The 27,133-nt window shown below is 44.8% G+C and overlaps 1 protein-coding gene and 1 pseudogene across 1 annotated transcript in view; both read left to right on the top strand.

Annotated features, from left to right (window-relative positions):
• The first annotated feature begins 297 nt into the window (after positions 1-297).
• On the top strand, positions 298-26,081 carry LOC118847395 (annotated as a pseudogene).
• Positions 26,057-27,133, top strand: part of MB21D2 (Mab-21 domain containing 2) — a 119,553-nt gene continuing 118,476 nt past the window's right edge. Inside the window, exon 1 of the mRNA XM_036753407.1 lies at positions 26,057-26,867. Coding sequence (XP_036609302.1) covers positions 26,633-26,867 — 235 coding nt within the window. The 5' untranslated portion in view covers positions 26,057-26,632. The remainder of the gene's footprint in view (positions 26,868-27,133) is intronic.

Below are 27,133 nucleotides of genomic sequence, written 5' to 3'. Positions count from 1 at the left end.
GAAGGACACATATGGCCTTGAAACCACAGGTTCCCCACCCCTGGCCTAGGCAAAGGACAACAGAGCCAGGATGCAGGTATGTTTAGCTAGAACCTAGAGTGCAGGAAAGGTAGTCATCTGCCTGAAGGGGTACGCTAGAGTAAGGATGGGAAGGGCTTGGCTAGGGTGTTGTAAAGGGTTTGTGTCCCTTGGAAACCAGGAAAACTTCTTGATCAGGGAAATGATATAGTTAGATCAGTGCTTGAAGAAAATCATTTTGGGGTCATCATGGGAAGTGGCGGTAAGACAAAAACAAGAATGGAGGGAAACAGGAAGCTGGAGGTAGTGAAAGACACAATGGAATGTCATCTGGTTTTGTTGCCAGGAGAACCAAAAGATGCAGAAAACCACATAGCGGTCCTTCAACCCAATGTGCACCTCCGCTGGCCTCCCTTGTCTGGCAAAATTGGACTTTGAGTCTCAGATACAAACTTCGGGAAGAGCAGCATTTCTGCTCGTATTGTTAAGTGCAGCTAAGCTTAGGGATAGTATTGAGGGAGCATGGCTTATTGTTTAGCTAATAAAGCAGATTACAAAGAAGTTTCCAGAGTTAGTAGCAAGGACTGGTGAATTCTGGCTAATTAGAAGCTGCCGAATTTCTCCCTAAATGGTTGAATCCCGATAATAGAATGGAGCACTTTTGCACTGGGAAGAATTGTGCATTCTTCCAGCACCACCAATCTGGACAAATGTTCTGGTTACCTGCCACACCTCCATCCATCAGTCAGGTACTGGAGATAATGGCCAGGCATTGAAAAAAATCCTTGCCTCCGAATCTAGAGAGGCAGCAGTGCACAAGAAAAGCAAAGGGCATTCCCCAAATAGTCAAATGCCCCTTCCTCGGGCTCACTGCTTCCTCCCAGCTGCCTCTGCAGCAATGTAGAAGTAGTGTCCTTGACTGGTAGCTGCAAGTGTTGGCGCCTTTTACTTACAAGATTCTATTGACCTGTGAATCGCTGAACCTGCAAAATGTTCTCATCGGAAACACATAATGGCCTTGGCCACATTCACAAAGTGTTAGGATGTGCAGCTGGTACAACAGAGATAGGTGCGGCACTCCGCAGTGGGTACAGTTCCAACCCCAAGGCCAAGCACATGAACTGGGACTAAAACTGTCTGGTGATTTTGAGATTGTGTGCACTAGATTCAGTCCACTTTCTGACTCCTTGATGTCTCTAATGACCACCACCTCCCTCCCTTTTGAATGGCTGTCTGAAACAGAATGACTCTTTGGAGGGAAGGCTCTGCTAAGCATATGGACAAACTACACCGAACAGAGGACTACTTTCTGCAATCCGTGAGTGGTCAGAAAGCTTTCTTGAAGTAAGTAGAAAGAAATCTTAACCTTATTATGAACAATGCCCTTTGATCCGAGAGAGCTTAAGAAAGAAGACGCTAATCTCCCCTTAGAGAACGAAGATCACTGATATCTTACCAGATTAGCTGGACCAGATTCTGCAGGAAGCAACTGGTCAAGACAAGCCAGAGTTCACTCCAAAGGCTGGGAGGAGCAGACCCATGACTTCAGCAAAGTAATAGATCATGTGAAAGCATTTGAATCCAAAGTCTCAATCCATGAAGAAGCAGAGCTGCCTCGGGAGCCATCTGAGGTGCCTGGCACCTGTGATGAAGATTCTTTGCTCAATTTCTTGGGCAAGATTTGGGGCAGGGCAGATTCTGCTGAATCAGACTCTGATAACTTAGATGATGATCTGAATGAGGAGGACTCTGAATGCCTAGACTTTATGACTTAGACCTGGAACACAGTACTCTAAGGGAAAGGCCTCTCCAAGAGAAACTCTAGGGAGTATCAAGTCATACATGACCGGGCTAGACCTGGAACTAGCACTTACAAGCATGGGGGAAAGCTTCATCACCTAGAAACAAATGGGCAACTTGACAAAGGAACTGCCCCCAACTCTTGGCAGTGATTCAGATCACGATGAAACTACAGCAGATGGTTGTGTTCTGGAACCTGTGAACTTGGATTTGAACTTGGTTTCAAATACTTGGAATTCTATCATTCCCAAGCTGGACTGGTAGGACTAGATTCTAGCCTTTTACAGAGCTTCGGTGTGTAGCTCTCTGATAACATAGATCATAGGCATACCAGCAAGTAACTAAAGGCTTAACCTGCTAGCTACCTGATCAAGAGTCAGTATGATCAAAAACAAAGAAAGAAATTTAATTTTGATAATGTGTGAAGGATTATTTGGAAGGGAAAGAGACTGAAAGCTAAGAGTCCAGCTAGGAGCCTATTGCAATCCTTTGGGTGAGGCATGATAAAAGCTTGAAGGGTGGTTGTAAGAGTGGAGAGAAGTGGATGGATGGGAGAGAAGTGGTGGGAGAATGAACAAGATTTGGCAACTGATGGGATCTGGGAGGTGAAAGAGAGTGAAGAGTTGGGGAACTTTTATGACTGGAAGGATGGTGAGTGCAACACAGAATTAGGGAAGTTTGGAAGATTCTTGCAGAAGAGCCTGAGCTGCATTTTGGACTTGTTCAATTTGAAATGTTTATTCGATGTCTGAGGCAGCTAGGTGGCTCAATGGATAGAGTGCTGGGCTTGGAGTCAGGACGACTTGAGTTCAAATATGACCTCAGACACTTACTAGCTCTGTGACCCTGGGCAAGTCACTTAACCCTGTTTGCCTCAGTTTTCTTATCTGTAAAATGAGTTGGAGAAAGAAATGGCAAACTGCTCCAGTATCTTTGCTAAGAAAACCCCAAGTGTAGTCGTGAAGAGTTGGACATGACTGAAATAATTACACAACAGTAACTGGATGTCTAGATAGAGGTGCCCGACAGGCAGCTGGTTAGCAAGCAAGAGTGTGCTAAAAGTCACAACCTAAAAATGCAGGAAAGAGAACTTCTTGGGAGCCAGAGACTTTTAAACACAGTTAGATACGCAGTGCCTGGCATGTAGTAGGCACCTGACAAGTACTTGCTGCTTGAGTGTTTCATTGGAGTCCATACAGGGGGTGTGTGGTGAACATCTCTGGAGGTCCTGAAGCCCACATCCTCTTTTGTCTGGAGCGGTGTAAACGCTGTCCCGTCTGCAGGCAGGCAGATGGACTCAATGAGTTCTCTGAGCATTTTGCAGCCCAACGACCACGATGCTGTCAATTACAATTACCAGCCACTTTGCATTCATGCCTGCTCTCCTCTGACCAGTATTTCTATGCTTGCCTTTCAGCTTTCTGGGCCACTTGTCTCTGAACTCATCGTGACCTACTTGCATTATATTTCAATCATGCAGCAGAAGAGATTAAAAATGGCAAAAATGTGATGTAATTGGTGTCATATTTTGAACACTTAAAAAAATGGGACATCCACCTCAGCCACTCGGGGGGCTGAGGATTGAAGCTGCAAGCAGACTGTTTGGACAGAGTCAAACGGGGGGATCCTAGCATCATAGATCCTGAACTGAAGGGGAATTTAGAGGTAAGTCTCCAGGTCAAGTCCCCTAGTTTGCCAAAGGAGGAAACATGACTTATCCAGTGGCAGAGCTGGAATCTGAACCTGGGTCCTCTAAATATAGCACACCACCACCCAAGCTTCTTGGCTGACTTGGAGGAGAATCAGTTCTAGGAAGGTCACAAAGCTACGTGTCCCTTAAATCAGGGACCGTCTAAGAGTAGGACTGCCCCATAATGGAGTAACATCATGCCCTTCTCCCCCACCCCATTAGTTTTAGCAGGAATCCTCATAGCTGATGAATCCAACCTTCACCTCTAGATAGCCCCTGGGGAGAAGAAGATAATGAACATCCACCACAGCCAATTCTCTGAAAGTCACTTCCAAGTGGATATCCAGATTGCTAATTATCTTTTACAAATCAGGTGGGACTTACCACTGGCAGTGGCAAGAAAGACAGAGTGACAACAGGTTGGACAGGGGATTTTACCCCAGAAGGAATGAAGAGAATGAAAATCTGACACATATGGTAAGTATTGGCCAAACAGTGGAGAGCAAAGAGTGGCTGGCCTCTTAACCCAGGCATGAGGTTCAGAGACAGGGAGCGTTCATGAACCAGGACAAGACAGAGACCAAAAAGTCAGTTGGAAGTACTTGAAGCAGTATCATAGATTTAGAGCAGAAAGGGACCCTCAGGGGTCCTTTAGTCCAATTCCCCATTTCGTAGATGGGGAAACTGAGACCTGAGCTCCCATGGTCTTAGTGGCACAAGAGGCAAGTGTGAGTAGCAGAGCTGGGAGTCAAACATAGATCCCCCTACTCTGAACACAGGGTCTTCCCATGACTTCCTCTCATAGCAGAAGTGTCGGTTGGGGATGCACCACTGTGATCTGTTCTTCTGGCCACTGGCAGCAGGTGGGAATAATGCCCATGTGACTTCAAGAACAAAATTTGCAAACTGGATATTCACCTCAAACTAACTTGTTGGGTGCTGGAAATAAGGTAGGGTGTAAGAGCTGGCACCTGAGCTGAGCTTTGAGGGAAGCGAGGCATTCTATCGGACCAAGGTGATGGAGGAGCATATTCCAGTCATAGGAATAACCTGGTCAAAGGCACATAGGTGGGAAACAGAATGTTGCATATGAACAATGGCCAATTTGGTTCAAATGCAGAATACATGAAAAGAGATTGGAAAGGGAGGAGCCCAATTGTGGAGGAGTTTATATGCATCCCCTTCCCTGATCTAGTCAGTGTGGTTTGAGCTCAGGCGTTTATAGGTGTCTGTTCCAGGCTGCATTATAACCCTGTTCCTAGCTACTTTGGCGAAATGTATCCTAGTCCTAAGGAAGTGCAAAGAACTCAAACATTGTTGCAGGGTCTGCTCATCTCGGACTGCCTCAATTCATAGAATCCTAGCTCAAGAACCGGAAGGGCCTTAGGGGCCATCTGTTCCAATCTCCATTGTACCAATGAGGAAATTGAGGCCCAGAGAGGAGAAACATCTTGCTTAATATCACACAGGTGATAAGTGTTAGAGTTGGCATTTGAACCCAGATCCTCAGACTTGAAATCTGGCACTCAGCCCACTCTACCACTCTGTTTCATTCCATTGTGTAACTGAGCTTTTTGCATGCCCAGATCCCCTAAAAGGGAAAGATATGTGGGGGACACCAGGGATTTGCTTCTGGAAGGTCTCCTGCCATGTTCCACCAAGTGGGTAAAAGCAGCCTCTTTCCATTGACTACATATCATGAACTGGTTGCATCGTTCAAACTACCAGACTGGGTCAGTCTCTCTGTTTTTATCTTTGTTTCTGGCTTTGGACCTGGCTCTCCATCTCTATGTCTCAAGGAGCCCAGAATGTAATGGGTAGATGACAAGCAAACATACATGAAATAAACCTATTTCTCATTATTCAGTCTTTCCAATTATGTCTGACTCTCTGTGATGCCATTTGGGATATTCTTGGCAAAGATACTGAAGTGGTTTGCCACTTCCTTCTCCAGCTCCTTTTACAGATGAGGAAAATGAGGCAAACTTTAGCTCTGGCTCTGTCTGTGTATGTGTCTGTCTGTTTCTGTCTCTGTCACTGTCTCTGTATGTCCCTTTCTCAGTCGCTCTCCAGTTGCAACCAGGGAATGAAGGTTTCATTCACCCAGTTTGGGTACCATGCATTAAACTGTATGTATATGTGTGTGCATATGTGGGTAAAGGCTCACCCTTTAAGAATTAATGGGATTTTGGTCTATTCATTACTGCCTTTCACTTCTAGGCCCAATCTGGGAGTCCCCAGACGCAGGAGTTCAATCCACATCAACCTTGGAGCCAAGATCTTAGGCCAGAAATCACTGCCAACACAGAAAGGGAAGCCCTGAGAAGCCCAGACAGTCTTTGGACTTGGAACTGGTGGGACTAGGCTGTGCAGGAAAGAGCTGAATTCAGCTGAAAGCTGCATTTTCCTTCCTTCCATGGAAGCTAAGGTGGGATAGGGAGATTTTGCCTTCCCAGGTACTAGGGGGATGTTTATATGCTTGTTCCTGCAATGCCCTTGAGGTAAATATTCCTTTGTAAAAGCCATTCTGACCTTTCAGTTAAATGGAACCAGGGTGCTTGGATCCCTAAAACTGGAAGAACATAATTAATGGGAACTTGAGCCAGTGACAGAGACTAGACATTCCCTATCCCTTTAAGGGAACTGAAGAATCCTGAAGGAGGAACAAAATGTGACATATCTGGCCCTCAGTCCATGGGAGCCAAAGGAGAGGCTCTGGAAATTGGATCTGTGGTGATTATTTTTATTTAATTTCTATAATCCTTATAATTTTGTGAATAATAAAAATTACAATTTCGTAATGACAAATTCTTCTGGGAAATACAAAACAACAACAGCGAATCATAAGAGCATTTATACGAAGCGTCTCAAGGCTTGCAAAATGCTTAACAAAGATTATCTCGTTCAGTTCTTAGAACAATCCTGGAAGGTAAGTATTATTATTAATTATTAGCCCCGTTTGACAGATGGGGAGACTGAGGTAGAGGAAGGTCAAGGGGCTTGCCTACAGTTGTATAGTGAGTGTCTGAGGCCATATTTGGAATACAGTTTGAAGTTGTGTGCTAGAAAATAGGTGCAGTGCACATATCTGAATGCAGCTATATTGATAATTGTGCCTTGTAGATCACTGCCTTCAATTGACTGAACAATCGAGCTCCTTTCACTCCACGATCCAGTTGGGATGGCCCTTCCATTTCCTCGTGTATAACTTTGTAGATAAGCCTTTATCTTGGCCCAAATGTCCCATAGCATCTGGGATCGTAGATAATGAATGAATGAGAAAAAGTATTTATTAAGCATTTACTACGTGTCAGGTGTTGAAAATACAAATAGAAAAGCAAGACAGATGCTGTTTGCAGTGAGTTTATGCCTTGTTGAGGGGAAACAGCACACAAAGGAAGTTTTGGCCACAGGGCAGATAGAAGGGCCTAGAAATCCTAATGGTTCAGTGAGGAGAAGCACAACAAGGCCCAGGGAGGCCTTGGGTTAGCCCAGTCAGTAAAATGCCCGTTTGGAGCATAGAAGACAAGGTGCATGGTAAAGCTGCAGAGTCTAAGGAGCGGGTAGCAGGGCAGATGGGAAGACCCGGTGGTCCTCCACCTCACCAGAAGGAAGATAGTGGGAGATTCCCAGTGCATTCAGATCTTGTAAGCACGCAAGCAGCCTGTATTAGTTTCAGGAGACTGAGGGTAGGGCACCCCCAGTGCCCATAGACCTTCCATACTCCCTTTGTTAGCCAACTCGAGTAGATAAGGGCAAATTACAATTCCATATTTCAAGGTGCTCAAATAGCCCCTGTATTCCAAAGAAACAAAAACCTAGCTCTGAAATCAGGTGGAATTGTTAACTACATGTTTTCCACCAATAACTGACCTTGAATCCCTGAAAAAGAGGGACAATCTCTAACACCCTTAGAGATGGGAGTGTTTACCTATACAAATGGGAAACCCATCTTTAAGGCAGCCACCACCACACCCCCCCACCCGGATGCACATCTGGAGAACTATAGTACACCCCCTCTTCACCACACCTGGATATACATCTGGAGATCTACAGCCCACCACCTCCCTTAATCCCTCTGGACTTTTGGAAAGAACTCTGCCTGCTTTCTACTGGATATAGAAGTCTTGGCCATAAGCTTTCCTCCCTTTCTCTGTCTGAATTACCACCTAATCACTCATCTGAAGTAGTCTCTGCAGACACATGTAGGAACCAAAATGGGTGGGGGAACTGATGAGGTGTCTTCCCCTTAGGAGTCCTTGAACTCACCCAGAGAATGTTCATTCCACTTCCTGTAGTGGCTGATGCTCACTTAAACATCAAAATCTGTCTAGTGCATCAGAGCTAATCTGTAGATTTCACTGAGCTTACCTCCTGTGCCCATTCCTGAAGAAGAATGCTTGGGGATAGGAGTGGGGCTTCCAATAGGAGCCAGCACCTTAAACCTAGAGATTCTTATGCCAGGTGGTCAGAGAATCTGACCTGGTATATGCTGTTTTTGGACATTTACCCCCAGGGAATCTCTATAGACCAGGCCAAGGAAATGTTTGAACCTAATAAGGCAGTGTTTGCCAGATTAACCTCTTCGTTATTTCAAGATGAGGTAAAACTAAGAAACTTGAGGGAGATGCTATGGCCCAGATGCCTCTACTATGGGAGCACCAACTCCCAGCTTGGTGAAGAACATCTGCAGACTGGATGGTCTGCTTCTAAAATAAATAGGTGGTGAAAGCACCTCTCACCCTCATCTTCAAGCAGATACCCCCTCCCAGTCCTAAAACCTATCTATCCCCAACTCAAGAGCAAACAAAGGATTCCACATATCCCATTTATGGAGGATTTGGGGGTCTCTAAATTTTGGAGAGAGACAGAGAGAGAGAGAGAGAGAGAGAGAGAGAGAGGAGAGAGAAGAGACACAGAAGGAGAGAGAGAGAGAGAGAAGAAGAAGAAGAAGAAGAAGAAGAAGAAGAAGAAGAAGAAGAAGAAGAAGGAAGAGGAAAAGGAGGAAGAGGAAGAGGAGGAGGAGGAGGAGGAGGAGGAGGAGGAGGAGGAGGAATGGTGGTGGTAGCAGCAGCAACAGCCCCATTTCGGTGGTAACTGGAAAAATAACCGAGTACCCACTTAAGTCTGGATCAACAACTCAGGAGACCAAGCCCCAGTCTGTCCTAGTATACAAACACTGCAAAGATCCTCAATCCAAACAAAATGCCTCCCCACTTCTTTCACTTGGGAATCTAATGACCCTATAAGGTAAGTACTTCTGATGTCATCCCAGGCTCAGGTGGTGAAATAACCATGATCCTAGAGCAAAGCACTGTGAGAGGCAGGATTGGAACCCAGCCCTTCTTGACTCTGAATCCAGAGCTCTCTCCAATATACTTCTCCAACCCAAAGAGGTAGAAGACCACCTTAGTACCAATCAATCCATCCATCCATCCATCCATCCATCTATCCATCCATCAATCTACAAACATTTATTAAACACTTACTATGGGCTAGACACCGTGGTAGGCACTGGGGATATAGAGATAAAAATAAGCAGGCTCTAACTTAAATGAGATTTGATCCTATCTGGGGAGACTAGACACATGTATACACACGTATAGGGGTATATGTATATGTATACACACACACACACACACACATATATATATATATGTACACGTGTATGTGACGTATATTGTATTGCTTAATCTAGTGATAATTAGAGAGGTAGATAAATGTATAGCCTGATACCTACACATGGCCATGCACATTCGTGTAATACAATGTAATTTGGGGGGGTGGGTAAGGCACAGCTGGGGGAGAAAGGAAGGACTTCATGAAAACGATGGCACTTGCACAGAAGAGAAAGGAGGACACGGAAATGAGTGTGAAGTGTGTATGCCCCAGAATTGGTAGAGACCTTCCACACATCAATGCCATCCCATAGGTCATAGCCTTGAAGCTAGGCAGGTGTTCTAGGTGGGCAGATGGTGAGAATGCCCAAACCTGGAGCCTTACCAGCAGAGCTGAATCAAGACGAGGCATAGCAAAATGGCCGCGTGACCCCACCAGCACACTGCCATGTAAGTCAATACTATAAAGTCACAGGGCACAAAGTGAGTCTTACACACAGTCAGTTGTGTGTTGCATTCCATGTAGCCTGCCTGGCCTGTCTCCTAATCTAATTCTGACTCACTGACCTCAGACTCTGCTCCCAGAGAGGGTCTTCCACTTCCATTTCAGTCTTTTAGATTTTAGTGCTCCAAAGAATCCAGAAATTGACCTGACTGATTGCTCTGACTCTGATTCAGTCCCTTCCCCCATTTTTGCTTTCAGTCCCCACAATGGTCCTAATCATCAGTTGTGTGCCCCCCGCCTTCCTTCTGCATCAGACACCATCAGACAAATGCTAAATTACTTCCCCACCTACTTCAGCCCTGAACACCCTTGAGAGCTCCACACATCTGGTCCCATCAGTTTCCCAATGATGGCCACTTACTTGATTCCCAAAGCTTCCAATCAATTACTTACTTTCTTCCCTGTCCTCCCCTTTCTGGCCCTCTTGGGCAGATTTAATTAGAGGAATGCATTTTATAAGAATGTGAATCCAGGGGAATTTTTGTTCCTAGTGTTCTATAGATTAAGTAGGTTAGGGAAGGATGGTGGTAGGAGGAGCAGGCGTGGCAGCGACATTTGTCACTCCCCGATTAACGAATCTCTGGCCTGAGATATTCTCTGAACTTCTCAGGACTCATACTAACACTGAGTAAATTCTTTTTTAAAAAATGCCTTTTAAATTAGACCCCAAGTTCCCTCATTTTTGTCTGATTTTTGTATGACCCGGAGCTTCAAAGGCAAACTGGGGACACCCTTGAGAGCTTAAGCAGACAAAGCAGTGACTTGGGGGATTTCAGGAAGGGAGAGGCTGGAGGGCTGGTGGCCCAAGCCTAGGTCAAGCCTGTTTGTTACTCACTTGCTGAAACACCAACCTTTCCAGGAAAGCTGCTGAGGAAGAGAAAGGCCTGGGTGACCAGTGTGCTGAGCTGAATTCCAATAGAAATCAATGAGGTACAGAAACATGCCGAAAGAAGCAGCTGGAAGGAGCTGCCCTTGGTGGGAGCCTGGGGGCTGCTGAACAGATTTCCTCTGGGTGCCTTATCCCCTTGGCTGTGTCAATTTAATGATGGTGCTGACATGAGCAAATGCCCATGGCTGAATCGTAAAACCAATCAGGTTTTAATTTTATGAGAGATAAATCCCCTAGCATCTTGTTTCTGGAGTTGGTACCTATATTTTCATTGGAAGTAAGGGCCTAATAAAGTTCTTTTTTTTATTGAGGAATAACATGATTTTTCAAAGATGATTAAACTGAAACAACAAAGATAAAGCATGGAATTCTTTTCTCAGCAATGAACAAACAACGTGTATTGACTTCCAGATCCTCTGTTCTGGAAGGAAACATCATGAGCTCAAAGACAGGAGCTCTGAGTTTCAGACTTCAGGGTCAATGTGGCCTTTCCATGTGAAATTAGGACAATTGCTTCACCTTTCAATAAATACATATAAATATTTTTAAACCTGATATTTTTACCGTGTTTTAAAAGTCTTAAAGTGTTTTATATACATCATCTCATCTGAAACTCTTAAGATTATTGCAAGTATTAGTATAACCCTTTCGGAAATGAAGAAAGTGAGTCTCATACAGGCAAAGTGACCACTGAGAGTATAAGAGGCAAGATTTGAACTCAGGTGTGCCTGAGTCCAAGTTCAGCACCCAGTAGGCTGGTAGCACTTTGTCACTTCGGTGCTGGGTGGGGGTGGGTGGGAGGATCTTTAATCAATGAACAAATATTTAATAAGAATCTACTGTATCACAGGGACTCTGTGACATTCTGGTTCATATATAAAAGGCCACACAAGATGTTCATGAGATAAATGCAAAGCCAAGGGTGGGGTGGGGCAGAAGCAGCTGGGAGGAAAGTAACAAGGAAAGACTTTAATGTCACTGGTGATAATGGAATGAAATTTCAAAGACACTTGGGGAGTCTACGAAGTGCAAGTGAGGGAGTGCATTCCAGGCATGAGGGAGAGGCTGTGAATGTGCACCCAGAAACAGAGCATCACGTGCAAGGAAAAGCAAGGAAGCCAATGTCACTGCAGTACAGAGTATGTAGAGAGATATGAGGTGTAAGAAGAGTTGAAAGGTGAAGAAGCCAGGTTTTAAAGGGCTTTAATGACAAACAGATAATTTTATATTTTGTACTTGTGGTAATAGGGAGCCACTGGAGTTTTAACAGGGAGGTGACATAGTCAGAATTGCCCTTTAGGAAGATCAATTTGACACTTGAGTGAAGAGATCAACCTGAAGGCTATTGCCGTAGTGCAGGGGTGAGGTGATGAGGTCTTACACTGGGGTGTAGGTGGTATCACTCAGAGGAGAGAAGGGGAAATATATGAGATAGTCTTTTATGAAGGTAAAAAGAACAGGACTTCGCAAAAAACTGGATGGGGCGGGGAGATGAGAGAGAGAGGAGTTGAGGATGACACATAGGTTGCTATAGCCTGGGTGACTGGGAGGATGGTAGTGCCCTTGGAAACAATAGGGAGGCTTGGAAGATTATAGGGTTTGGAGTAGAAAGATGTTTGAATTCAGTTGTGGACATGCTAAACTGAGATTTCTATGGGAAGTCCAGTTTGAGACATTAAACAGGCAGTTGGAGAGATGTAGAGCTGGTAATTGAATCCATCAGAATTAATGAGAACATCCCATGAAATAGTAGAGAGAAAGAAGAAAAGAAAATCCAGGACAGAGTCTTGAGAGACACCCACGGTTAGCAGGCGTGACCATTTTGGCTACAGAGAGTTTATTTTAGACAAAACGTTTGTGAGTTCAATCACAATAGCTCTGAGCCCCCAGGCAAAATATTTCTAAACATTTAGGCATAAGTTGGTATCTCTGCTTAAATTTAAATCTATATTTATTCTAGTTAACCTTGGATTCTTTGTAGTTGAGGAAAGAAACTCATTTTGTTAAAATTGGGCAACAAAGTGACTAGGAAAGTTGGGTGGCACAGTGCACAGAGTGCCAGGCCTGGAGTCAGGAAGACTCATCCTCCTGAGTTCAAACATTTCAGATACTTCCTAGCTGTGTGGTCCTGGGCAAGTCACTTACCTCTATTTGCCTCAGTTTCCTCATCTGTAAAATGAGCTGGAAAAGGAAATAACAAAGCATTCCAGTATCTCTGCCAAGAAAACTCCAAATGGGGTCACAAAGTGCAGACACAACTGAAATAATTGAACAACCACAAAGCAACGAATTGTTGTCTAGTGTCCATGGAGAGGCAATGGGAGAGGAAATTTGGGAAAAGAACATCCTTTCCTGAGTCCATGCATAGATGGCTGTACCGGCAGCATCAGCCCAGATTTCTCTGCTGAGATTCCTACAAAGCTGGTATCTCCCTTCTCTGCCACAGCTCAGTCCTACTTCTTTTTTTTTTTCTTTCTGCCGGTGGCCTTGAGGCTGCCAGTTCATTTCTAAGCTCTGAATAATCCCCTCAGCTTCCAGACTCTCAGCTCTTTTCCCCCCAAGTTTAAGATTTCTCTTTGCTTTCATACAGATTCCAGGTTTCTTACAAAACAGTATTGATTAATTCAAGGAGGTGCAGGCGCTCTCTTCACATCTGGATTTGATTGATTGATTGAAGCTAGAAATAGTCTTTTTGGTGGGGTGGAATAATTAATGGAGCCCCATTTTTATACCTGGAATGAACCTTATGAAATCATCTTATTTAAAATTTCTTCCTTTTACATATAAGGAAACCAAGGCACAGAGAAAAGTGTCTAGTCCAAAGTTGTCGTTTGTCCTCGGTTTCAAAGAGGACTGATGACATCACAAGTGAGATCTCGACTCCTGAGTGGATTGGATTGAAATGAGGCGGAACTTTACAAAGTCATCAACTTCTCTCTCTTCCGGGGTCATCAAAGTCCAGTGGCAAGACATGAATCAGGATGACTGGCATTGTCCCAGGATGCAGAGGATGACTTTAAGCACCTTTTATGGCTCATCAAGCTCAAAGCTCTCTATGGCACCTCCTTCAGCCACTTTCATGGCCATTGGAACAAATTGTTGTCATCCTCCCGTTCTACTGGGAAAGTCTTCACAAAACTGGAGTAAACACCCCCTAACTTCTCTGATGGATTGGAGACCTAGGGGTTACCTTCCACCTGGTTTAGCCTGTCTGCTGAGATGGTTTCATCAGGGTGTGGCTGCTACACATGCTACACCTTCTTGGAGCTACAGGTGAGGGTTGAATGCCAGGCAGATGCCAAAGGTGGATGAGCAGCTCTGGAAAGGGCTTGGCAGCCTTCACATCAGAGGTGCTGGTTGTCCCTAAGCACCCCAGTCCTCCCTTAACACCCTATACACTCCTGTCCAAAGTCATACGGTGAGTAAAAAGCAGAATGAGAATTTGAACTCAGAGTTTCTTTTTTAACTATAGTATGCTGTCTCCCAAGCTTCTCCATGTATATGTATATGTATATGTATATGTATATGTATATGTATATGTATATGTATATGTATATGTATATGTATATGTATACACACTAATATATGCATATATACATATCGATGTATCTATACACGCATACATGCACACGCACATATATACACATACATACATAGACATACATATAGACACGCATATACATATACACACAGACACAGCCAATCCCCTAGGTCAGGAACTCTGGTTTTTATTTTACACTCTTAATTGGATTATAGGATTTCAAGTAAAAAAGCCCCTTAGAGATCCTTGCATTTAGTGATTGCTGAATAAATGTTGGTTGAATTGAAATGAAACAGGGTTCTTGCTCTGAGCTTGAGAGGATTTCTGGTATTGGAACTGAGAACCAAACACTTGCTTAAACATTTCTAAGTGAATCCATGACATCAATATTTTTTTTAAATCATTATTGTGGATAATACAGTATGGCGTTTTTATGGCCACACAGTGGCCTCGTTCTATTTTAAACTATAGTCATTGGTCTCATGGAAGCCCCCAGAAAATCTACCTGGCACCAAGATGGTGGTTAGGAGAAACTTTTACTGAGCTTGTGAATTCACAAGTTCTGAGATGTAGGTGTTGGCACATATAATTCTCCTATATTCCTAAGTGGGCAGGCAGTACGGCACAGTTCCAGTAATGCTGGTCTAGAAAACAGGAGAAACCTGAGTTCTAATCCTGACTTGTCACTTACTCCTGTGAGTCTTGGTTTCCCCATCTGTCCAATAGAGATAATAATATCTATAGAACCTTGATCACTGGGTTGTCTGTTTGGGGGGGCAGATGAGATAATGTGGGCAAAATATCTTGTAGAACCTTAAAAGATGATCTAAATATCTCTTATTTTCATTCATATTTTGGAATACCTGCCATCCATATGGCACCTTGAGGTTTACAAAATCCCCTGTGGGCATAATCTCTGTTGAGTCTCATATCACCTGTGAGTGGGAGGTCTTTAAAGGGAGTCTCTATTCTATAAATAGGGAAACTCAGACTCAGACTAAAGTTCAGTGACTTATCCAAGGTCACTTCATAAATATCATAGTGGGGAGTGGAATTCAGGTCTTTCCTGTGTCCACATATATCCTTCTGTCTACTACCTTACAATAATTCTTTAAGAGGGCAATAATGAGGGAAATTAATTAAAGATATTTGTGACTGCACTTGTGTTTTTTACAAGCTAGATTTTTTTTGAGGAGGAGAATGCCTTCTAATCAGACCAGTAAGATAGGTGTGTGTTGTTGAAAAGGTCCCATGTGCTTCCTGAACTTGACCCTGGGGTCCTTGGGTGCCAACTGAGAGGGCTGGACTGGCAGATCTTGGTGGTTTTCTTCCCTCTGTTCCCATCTCCTTGGTTCTGCTCCTGGCCTCTTCCTCCTATACCACTGAAGATATTTGTTTTGTCAATATTAAGCTTGTCTGGGATTAACGAAGCACTTTTCTTCTCAAACGTCCAAGGACCATTCCACACACATTCAAGACAGACCCTAGACCCTCTTGGGCTTATTGGAACTCTTGTGGCCTGAGGTATTTTACTAGTACTCTGGTCCTCTTAACTCAGTGATTTATAAGCCTCATTTCTCCCATAAATTCATTCACCCTGCACCTGGGCCCCAGAACAATGAACACTCTCCTTCCATTTCAGAGCCTTGAGGTACTGTTTGACTCATTTATAGCATCTTGTAAATAAATCCTAAAATCTCCTATTTTGGAACTGGGCCCTTTGTCCCCCTTATTTGGGCAATGGAGAGGAAGATTTCTGGAGCCTGAGCATCCTTCCTGTGCCCTCTCCCATCCCCCCACCAATCTACTAGCTCTTCGATGCTAAGGCCTTCCAGGGGCACACTGCCAGCTCTCCAGCCTCCAGAGGCTAGGAGATAGTAAGAACATCCTTATGTCCCAAATGCGTACTTAAGCCAGCTTTCCCCTTTGGGATGATGGACGTCTCTATGCCAAGAAAAGGCTTTGAGGACTACTCAATGTATATAGCCTAGAGTGGACACTGATGGAAACAACCCTCCTCATTTTGAAGCAATTGGACACTGTTTGACTTTTTTTCACAACAGGGAGACTAGTAAGAAGTTTCCAGTGATTTATTTCTTGCTTGGACACATCAAGAGGGAGCAGCGGAATTGGAAGATGAGATTGTAGGCAGCATGTCATTAGGCCAACATTGCCCTCACTCAAGCCATCTCTTCCTGGGCTCTACACAGTGTCAGAAAAAGGAAGCTTTGGCCAGCAGCTCAATGCCCTGAGACTCAGAACAGTTTGGAGGCATGACTGGATTTTTAAAATGTAAATTAAATTTTATTTTTTTAAAATTTCCACATTAGTCATGTTGTGAAAGAAAACAAAAAACAAGAAAAATAAAATAGAGGAAAAAGCATGCTTTGAACTGCATTGAGACTTCATCAGTTCTTTCCCTCAAGATGGATAGCACTTTTGTCGTAAGTCCTTCAGAATTGTCTTAGCTCACCGTATTGCTGAGCATAGCTAAGTCATTCATAGTTGATCATCGTACAATACTGCTGGTATTACATACAATGTTCTTCTGATTCTGCTCATTTCACTTTCCATCAGTTTATGTAACTCTTTTTAAAACATATTTATTTATTTTTAGTTTTCAACATTCACTTTTATAAGATTTTGAGTTCCAATTTTTCCCCCTCCCATCTAGCATGCAATCTGATATAGGGTACACATGTAGGGTCATGTTAAAAATGTCATGTGAAAGCAAAATCAGAACAAAAGGGAAAAGCTGAGAAAAAGAAAAAAAAGGAGAAAATAGTATGCTTCAATCTGCATTCAGACTCTACTGTTCTTTCTCTGAATGTGGATAGTATTTTCTATTATGAGTCTTTTGGAATTAGATCATTGTATTGCTGAGAAAAGCTAAGCCTATCAAAGTTGGTCATCACACAATGTTGCTGTTACTATGTACAATGTTCTCTTGGTTCTTCTCACTTCACTAGCATCAGTTCATGTAAGTCTTTCCAAGTTCTCATCATTTCTTGTACCACAATAGTATTCCATCACAATCATATACAACAACTTCATTCAGCCATTCCCCAATTGATGGGCATCCCCTCAATTTCTAGTTCTTTGCCAACACACACACACACACACACACACACACACACACACAGTTGCTGTAAATATTTTCATACATGTAGGTCCTTTTCCTTTTTAAAAAATATCTTTGAGATATAGACCTAGGAGTGGTATTGCTGGATCAAAGAGTATGCATGCTTTTATAGCCCTTTGGGCAGAGTTCCAAATTAATCTGCAGAATCATTGGATCAGTTTACAACTTCACCAAACAGAGCATTAGTGTATCAATTTTCCCACATTACCTCCAACACTTGTAATTTTCCTTTTCTGTCATAATTAGCCAATCTGATAGGTGTGGGGTGATAGCTCAGAGTTGTTTTAACTTGCATTAATCTAATCAATAGTGATTTAGAACATTTTTTTTCATATGACTATAGATAGTTTTGGTTACTTCATCTAAAAACCGCCTGTTCATATCCTCCTATCATTTATCAAGTGGGGAATGGCTCTTATTTCTATAAATTTGTCTCAGTTCTCCATAAATTTGAGAAATGAGGTCGTTATCCAGGAAACTTGCTGTAATTTTTTTCATAGTTACGGTTACTATGTATTTCCCTCCATCCTATCTGAACCCTGTTTATCTTTTCTCACTCTCCTTTTACCCTGTACAATTTCAAAAGGGTTTTACTTCTGACTTTTAACTGCCACCCTCCCCTCCTTTCTCTTATCCCCTTCCCCTCCTATTTTACCATAGGGTAAGACAGATTTTTACGCCCAACCCAGTGTGTATGGTATTCCCTCTTTGATTCAATTTCTATGAGAATAAGATTCACTTGATCCTCATATTCTCCCCCATTTCCCCCTCCACCGTAAAAAACCTTTTGGCCTCTTTTATGTCAGATAATTTACTCCATTCTACCTCTCCCTTTCCACTTCTCCCAATGCGTTCCTCTTTCTCACCCCTTTTGTTTTTTGGATAATCATCTGGTCATATTCAACTCACAACCATGCCCTCTGTCTATATATACTTCTTCTAATTTCCCTAGTAATAAGAAAACTTTTAGGAGTAAGAAGCATCATTTTCCCATATAGGAATATAAACAGTTTAGCTTTACTGAATCTCTTATGATTTCTCTTTCCTGTCTACCCTTTTCTATTTCTCTTGAGTCTTGTATTTGAAAGTCAAATTTTCAGGTCAGCTCTGGTCTTTTCATCAGGAATGCTTGAAAGTCCTCTATTTCACTGAAAATCCATTCCCACCCCCTCCCTCTGGGATTATACTCAGTTTTGCTAGGTAAGTGATTTTTGGTTGTTAATCCTTGCTCCTTTGCCCTCTGGAATATCATATTCCAAGCCCTCTGATCCTTTAATATAGAAAGTGCTAAATCTTGTGTTATACTGACTCTGGCTCCATGATATTTGAATTGTTTTTTTTTTTTTTTCCTGGCTGCTTGAAATATTTTTTCATTGACTTGGGAGCTCTGGAATTTGGCAATATTTGGGAGTTTTCATTGTGAGATCTCTTTTAGGAGGTGATCAGTGGATTCTTTTAATTTCTATTTTACCCTCTGATTCTAGAATATCAGGGCAGTTTCCCTTGATAATTTCTTGAAAGATGATATCTAGGATCTTTTTTTATCATTGCTTTCAAGTATTTCAATAATTCTTAAATTATCTCTCCTGGATCTATTTCCTAGGTCAGTTGTTTTTCCAATGACATAATTCATGTTTTCTTCTATTTTTCATTCTTTTGATTTTGTTTTATTGTTTCTTGATGTATCATGGAGTCATTAGCTTCCACTTGCCTGATTCCAATTTTCAAGGAATTATTTTCATCACTGAGCTTTTATACATCCTTTTTCATGTGGCCAGTTCTATTTTTTAAGTGAATTTTTGCACATCTTTTTCCATTTGGTGAATTCTGCTTTTCAAGTCATTCTTCTGTGAATTGAATTTTTGTGTGTGCATCTTTTACCACTTGACTGATTCTGTTTTTTAAGATATTATTTTCTTCAGTATTTTTTGTGTCACCTTTACCAAGCTGTTGACTCTTTTTTCATGATTCTCTTGTATTACTCTCATTTCTCTTCCCATTTTTTTCCTCTACCTTTCTTACTTGATTTTAAAAATCTTTTTTGAGCACTTCCATAGCCTGAGACCAATCCATATTTTTCTTGGAGGCTTTGGATATAGCAGTTTTGACTTTATTATCCTTTTCTGAGTTTGTATTTTGATCTTCCCTGTCACCATAGTAACTTTCTGCAGTCAGGATCCTTTCCTGCTGTTTGCTCATTTTCCCAGCCACTTTCTTGACTTCTAACTCTATGCTAGAATGGAACTCTGCTTGTAGAGTGGAGAGGGTGCTGGCCCACATTTCAGGTTTTTTTTTGGTGTGTGTGCATAGCCATTTTCAAAGATAATTCTGGGGAACTCTAAGGTTTTGGGTCTTCTAAGTTGATAGGATGTAGGGAGAGTTGTGTTTACTACATTCTTTCCTGTGCTTTGGTCTGTGAGAGACCACAAGCACTCTTTTCAACCTTGGAACCATGATCAGGGTCCTAGTTCCTCTGTGGCTGCAAGCTCTGGTGTGCTAGTGCTCATTCTGGCCCTGGGACTGATATCCAGGGCTATGACCCAGACCCAAATATAGGCAATGCAACAGAGTCCTGCCCCTGGTGCCAGCAAAGGGACCCCTTCTGACCAGTTGCCATCTGTGGGCTGAAAACTCCAGAAACTGCAGCTGCCAGGGGGCATGACTGTTACAGAGGGAAAAAAAAAATCAACCATTTTCTTAAAGGAAGTCTCAACTTAACTATTGTGGTGTTTGTTATGTTGTTTTGTTGTTTAGAGTCTTCTTTGGAAAGACTCTTTCCCAGAATGAAAGATAGCTGATTTGGAGTAAAAGGCCTGGCTTTGGATTCTAGCCTGTCACCTTAGATGAGCTTTAGCACTCGCCTTTGTTTCTGCAACTGGAAGACTTGTCATCTCAGAAGTGACTCCTTGGTCAAGGGGATGATTCCTACTTGGGAAAGTTACATGGCAAGAATAAAAGGGGGAAGCTAGGTGGCACAGCAAGTAGAGCACCAGCCCTGGAGTCAGGAGGACCTGAGTTCAAATATGGCCTCAGACACTTGACACATGTACCAGCTGTGTGACCTTGGGCAAGTCACTTAATCCCAATTCCCCTGCCAAAAAACAAACAAAAAAAAAGAGTAAAAGGGCCTTGAATTGAGGGTAAAAAGACCTGAGTCAATTCCCCTTCCTCAGTTTCCTCAGCTGTCAAATGAGGGGAGACTGGATGAGCCATTGTCTCGGATCCCTTCCAGCTGCAAAAAATAAGTGTAGTCGACACTCCAGCCAACTTTGCCCTGCTGAAGTTTCCAGAATACATCCTTCTATCTCTCACTGTTCTGTTTTTGTATGGACTGTTTGTCCAGCGTCCCCAGGATGCTTTCTTTTCTGTTTCATTTTGGCCTCTTGGAAAATATGGATCCCTTTGAGGCTCAGCTCAAGCATTGCCTCCTAAAAGAAGCCTTCCTGGATTTTCCCAGTTCTTTGAGTTGCCTTGCCCCGGAGATTTTTGTGTTACCTCTCTACACATACACATAGATAGACACACAAACACAAACGGACACACACACACACAGACACAGAGATACACAGAGACAGATACACACACACAGACACACATGCACAGAGACACAGACACACACACAGACATACAGAGAGACACACACGGACACAAACACACACGGACACAAACACACACAGACACACATACACACACACTTTCTGGTCTGCAGATGTTTCAGACAACACTGGAACTCTTGTAATGAGACTGGTACCTACTCAGTCAGGTCCTCTGTGTCCTTCCTGTGTCAGCTTTTCTAATTTAATCCAATTCTGTGAAATTTACTTTCTGCCAAATACGGGGCTATACAAAGGCGGAAATGAAAATAGCCCAGACCTGTAAAGAGCTTATAATACAGATGGAAAAGAAACGCATAAGTGTCGGGAAATACAAAATATAAGCAAAGTGAAGGTAAGGCAATTTCTGGACGATGGGCAGGGGGTGAGAAGAATGAGGAGGATCAAAGGAGACATCTTGGCCAAGGCATCTAAGCTGACCCTTGAGAAGCATAGGGATTCCAGCAGGCAAAGGGGAAGGGAGAGGGTGTGCAAAGCTGTGGACCATGATGGACCAGGGGAAATTGGCCAGTTTTCGTGTTTTGGGAGGGAGTGAAGGAGGAGGTTTACTTGAGATCACTCTGGAGAGTGAGATTGGGCTTTAAATGCCAGCCTGGGTATTTCCCCTTTTGCCCTAAAGGCCATAGGGAGCTAGTGAGGCATTTGAGCAGACGAGTGATGCAGTATCAGTGCTCTCCACTTAGGAGTTGTGTCAATGATGGTCTGGAGAGGGGCAAGGTTAGAGCTGAACTTTCCAGACTGTGAGAGAACTGGGTCACTTGCTTTGTCAGTATGACTCTGCACCAAACTTCGTCTCTCCAAGCCACCCAGTGCTTCTATTTAAAGCCCCACCAGGCTCAGAGAATCATTGCTCAAAATTCAGTTTCGTTCATCCATCATGTGGCTCCATCTCCTGCTGTTTTTAATGCTGACTTTGGCTCCTTCTCCCACCATTTGCATTGGGGTCTCAGACCCCGCGTGCTCCGTCCTAGCCAGGCTTTTAAGGAAGTCGATCTTTCTTGACATTGTGATGGATTTTTCCAAAGGCTTCCTAACATGATATGATGGGCTATAATGCTCAAAAATGGGGAAAAAGGGAAAACGTTTCTGAAACCAGGCTAAGAGAGATGTTCTGCTGTCTGAAGGCAGCATCTAAAGTCTTACTTGCATGACAGACTATAATGCCACCTGTTTGTTTTTTTTTTTTTTTAAGTAGAAACGTCTTTTCCTTCCAGAACTCAAAGATTACCCGTCCTCCTTTTTCTTCTCCCACCCCTCTGAGAGCTAGCTTGGTGTGGTGGAAATAACACTTCTTTTTTTTTTTTTTTTTCCAGCAGAAGACCTGGTATAAAGGTCCACTTCTGTAACTTTCTGGCCACAAGTCTCAGTTTGCTCATCTGCAAAACAGAATTTATAATACTTGTTCTACCTTTTTTACACAGTTGTTAAGTTAAAAAGTAGTAGGCTTCAAAGTGAAGTTCAACAGAGGACTTGCCTATGAAGTGCAAGGCTCTTCCCTCACTGTTTCCTCGGCCTTCACGGCAATTAAAGTAAAATACAGAGCATTTATATCATTCTTTAAGGTTTACAAGGCATTTTACAAATATCAGCTCACTTGATCCTCTCAACAACCCAGTGAGGTATATGCTATCATTAGCCCCATTTAGATGAGGAAACTGAGGCTGAGAAGCCAAGTGACTTGACCAGGGTTACACCGCTAAGCCTCTGAAGCACTCTATCTACTCTGCCACTTAGCAGCCTTGTTAACAGGATTTTACCGAGCCAGTCTCTAACCAGAGAATGAGGAAACAGCAGGCCAAGTGCCAGTAATCAGGTAGCCTTTAATTAATTAGCTTCATTATGAGGAACAGATTTGCAAATCGGGAATTCTCCTAATCAGAATTCCACCTTGGTGAAGTGAAGATAGAGATTATATACATAAATCACAATGGGAAGGGAAGGGGGAAGGTGGATTACAGACAATGGTCCCCAGTGTCAGAGTGGTTTTTCAAGACCAGCCCACAAATCCCACAATACTAGAGTACAGGCCTCCTGAGGTTCTGTGGGAACAGCGCTGTTCAAGTCTTTGGGGGGTAGTTACTTGGTGGGTCACTGACCGGAGTTCTGTGATCAGAGCAGGTTCTGCAGTCTTTGATTCGATTCATTTCAGATACGCAGGCACCAGTGATTGTGAGCCTTGTCAAAGTTTGATCGATCATTTCAAGTTGCATTGTGAGCTCTGACTCAAGCTGGAAAAGGCAGTTCTTGAGAATTCTAAATGATTAGTATATTCATTACACATATCATATAGATTAATATAAAAATCATACTTCCACAGCCTCTTGTGGTCAACAACCATAATTCAACAAAAACTAGTTAAGGACCTACTTGGGGTGACACTCTCTGTAGGTACAAAGATAATACAATCCCTGAACTTCAGGAGCTCTCATAATTCTGGTGGGAAGGGCCTTCTAAGTGCCCAGAGAATTCAATACAAAATGCAGACCGAGTGATTGCAACAGGAAGAAAATGCTCATTTCTTGGGGTGTTAGCAAAGCCCTGTGCAGGAGGAAGGAAGGCTGGGCTTCAAGAGGCAGAGAGATGTGGGGAAAGGTTATACATAGGTGTATGTGTGTGGGGGGTGTTGGTATATCACTCTGTGTAGGGAATGCGGTGCAGGCCAGTTTGTTTGGGGAAGCAAGGTGGCCAGCAGAGGACAGAGTGTCAGATGTGGAGTCAGGAAGCCCTGAGCTTGGATGCTGCATCAGATACTAACTGTGTTACCTTGGACAAGTCACTAATCTCTCAGCCTCAGTTTCTTCCTCTGTATAATGGGGATAATAATAACGCCTACCCTATACAGAGTTATTGGGAAGATAACATCCACACATATGTAAAGTGCTTTGCAAACCTTAAAGTACAATGTTACTGTTAACTTTCGTAGTCATCATCCTTGTGTTGCTTTTGAGTCGTTTCAGTCATGTCCAACTCTTCATGATCCATTGGTAAAGGGAATTTACAGATAAGGAAACTACCTTTGTGGATGCAGATTAACAGAGTAGCTACACAAGTAAAACAAATATAAGGTGATGTGAGGGGGGGTTGGTGAAGTGGAGGCAGGGGCAGTGGCACCTGGGAGGTAGAGACATGGAGCCCACCTTTGTATTTCAGGCACAGTAGGGGGAGGGGAATTGTTGCTGAAATTTTGCATTGCATTGTTCTCCTTGGGTCAGTTTGGTGAGTGGCTACAATTAGCCTGCAGTCTCTATGGGTGGTGGTGGTGAAGGGACCTTCCCATGCTTCTGTATAACAGAGTGCACTCAAGTTTTCAAAGCTCATTGTGTACACACACTTTCCTTTGCTCTTCAGAAGAACACTGTGAGATAGGAACAAAGGGTATTACTATTTTACATTTGAGGAAATTGAGGTTCCGAGAGCACATGGATGCCTCACCAGTTAGCAGGTATTGGAGGATGGATTTGAAGCTGGGTCCAGTCCTCTCCTTAGCATCCTATTTTACTCCGGGTATCCTCCTATTGTCTGCCCTTAGGCCACCCCCGGGGCAGAGCTAGTCCAGGGCTCCATGCCTGAGGAGAACTCAATAGATTTTTGCTGATGGCTGGGGTGATTGGTTCTGGCCTTTCCTAGTAGGTCTCTGTAGTGCTCTGGGAACTCTGATCAGAAATCCGCTGGTTTGCTTGGAGCCTGCTGCACCAGGAAGCTGGAGATGGATTCAAGATTGTCTCTAGTTTTCTGAAGTGTTTCACTCATTAAAAACTTAATTATTCACCATTGTTCAGTATGATCATTAATAGATTAATCATCTACCTGGGACAAATCACTTCATCCTTTGAAGCAGACAGGTCTTATCTTAGCACGTTCAGGCCCTCAGTGATTTGGCCCCAAGCTTTCTTTCCCAGCTTTGTTATCCACCTTTGCCCAGAGGTGCTCTCTCCCTCCTACTCAACACACAGTCCTTTTCCCTGTGCCTTTCCCAAGCCCTCTGTCCCTGGAAAAGCCCTGGTCTATCTCCATCAAGATCCTCTCCGTATATTGTCTTCTTCATGGAGAGTTTCCCGATTCCCTTTTACTGCCTTTCCTGCCCGCCTTTCAAAGAACCTCCAAAGGCTCCTTCTCCCTTCCCCTTCCATCTATCTCCGAAGGCAAGGTGCCACAGTAGTGGAAAGAAGTCATTGCTCCTCTCTAGGACTCAGTTTTCTCATCTGTAAAATGAGGAGACTGAACTAGAGCTTCTGAGGCATCATCAGCTCCAAATCAAAGATCATGAGACTGCGGCCCTATACTGAGACTGCCTTCAGTTGTTGGTTTGGGGCTGGTCTCATTCCCTGCCCTGGAACAGAAGCTCCAGGGGGCAGAGACGTGGTCTTATATATCTGGGAACGCCTCAGGTTCTTCCTGAATGAGTGAATGGTTTGTTAATCAATCTGGAGGCCTGCCTCAGAATCATTCCAGGACCCTCCCCTCCCAGGATACATTTCCACCTCTTAAGCATGTGTGGGATACAGTGTAGCCCACATAGGGTCTAATTCTTGGGCAGAAGGGTCAACACATCCGACTATTTCCATCCATCATATACAATTACACAAATCACATACCCTGAATAGACAGTGTGTGTGTGTGTGTGTGTGTGTGTGTGTGTGTGTGTGTGTGTGTATGTGTGTGTGTGTCTGGGCTTGCACAAGTCAGTTCGTGTCTCTGAGACTCAGTTTCTTTCCTTGTAAAATGGAAGCTGGCCCGTCTCCCTCCTAAGGTGGTGGTGAGCTTCAAAGGCCCCTCAACAGCCCAGTGCCCTGCCCACGTGCGCCATTGTTTGGAGAAGGCAGGGGCAGTTAGTGCAGGGCCAGGGCAGCACCTCTGCTCCCTAGCTTTTCTCCTCTAGGGACGGGGTCAGGGGCACGTCTCAGTCCTTCTTTCCTGGCCCCAAGTCCAGCAGTCTGGGGGTAGAAGGAGTCTGGGGAGGAAGGCAGCAGGCTCAGGGTTTGCCCCTCGGGGGTCGCTGGCTCATTCGGTGGCTTCGGCCTGAGGGGCAGAGGAAGCCCCTTCCCAAGCCCTCCCCCCCGCCCCCGCCCCCCTCCTCAGAGAAAGACTCAGCCTGCGCTGCCCCATCACTGCCCGACTCCGGGAGCGCTGCCCGGTCCAGCCCGGCGACTCGGCTAGGCTGGGTCGCTGTGATTGGAAGCGCGGTCCCAGGCCGGGAGGGCGGGGGAGCTCGCCCCAGCTTTCTTCCCTCCCCCGTCCTGCCGCTGGGTGCGCTGTCTCTTTAAATGGTGCTGCCGCCGCCGCCGCCGCCGCCGCCGAGGCTGCTCCGGGCTCGCCCCAGCCTCCGCCGCAGCTCCAGCGGGAGCAGCAGCTTGTTGATTTCAGGGCTGGTGAATTTCGCCGGCTGCAGACTCCACTTTCACGACGCAGGAGCCCGGCGGGCAGGAGGACGTAGGGGCCGCGGCCGAGGCCAGGGCCCGGACTCTCGCTGCTGCTGCCGCCGCTGCCGCTGCTGCCTGGCTCCGGGCTCCGGGAGGCGGGGAGCCGCACCATCCCCTTGGGCAGGCTCGGCGCCGGGGCGACCCTCGCCCACTTGCACGCTCGCTCACACGCGCACGCCGCGGCTCAGCCCCCGCCGGGAGCTGGGCTTGGGCCCCGGCGGGCAGCCGGAGAGCGCGGAAAGGAGGCTGAAGCTTAGCCCCTGCTGCTGCTGCTGCCACCGTCGCCGCCGCCCGCTCCACGTCCAGAGAGCGGCCGAAGGCCGGGGCTGGGGTCGGGGCCGGGGCCGGGCCAGGGGCGGTGGAGCTCCTTGAGCTGAGATTCCAGGGCATTTTGCATGAAGATGGCGGCTCCCGTGGCCAGCAAGACAGGCTCGGGCTCGGGCTCCGGCTCCGGCTCGGGCTCGGGCGGCCACAAGCCCGCCTTCCCGGAGCTGGATTTCCGATCGGGGGCCCGCATCGAAGAGCTGAACAAACTCATCCAGGAATTCACCAAGCACGACCAGCGGGAGTACGACGACCAGAGGGCCCTGGAGATCCACACAGCCAAGGATTTCATCTTCTCCATGCTAGGTACGGAACGGGGAGGGGGCGCGAGTACCCAGGAGGGCGTGTGTGTGTGTGTGTGTGTGTGTGTGTGTGTGTGTGTGCTTGCGTGTGTGCCCGCCCAAGGCAGAAACACTCGATGGAGCTAGGCAGGGAGGGAGAGAACAGAACCCCCACTTCCCGACCGCCTCTCCCCTACCCGGACCAGTCGGCTACAATGTAGCCTGTGTCTCTTCCTCCCTCCTGTGGCGCCAGCTGAGTGGGGACTCTCCCCTTTTTGGACGACTGTATCC

Source organism: Trichosurus vulpecula, chromosome 4 (assembly GCF_011100635.1).
Source record: "Trichosurus vulpecula isolate mTriVul1 chromosome 4, mTriVul1.pri, whole genome shotgun sequence".
NCBI classification, from domain to species: Eukaryota; Metazoa; Chordata; class Mammalia; order Diprotodontia; family Phalangeridae; genus Trichosurus; species Trichosurus vulpecula.
This window is presented reverse-complemented; position numbering and strand designations above follow the sequence as displayed.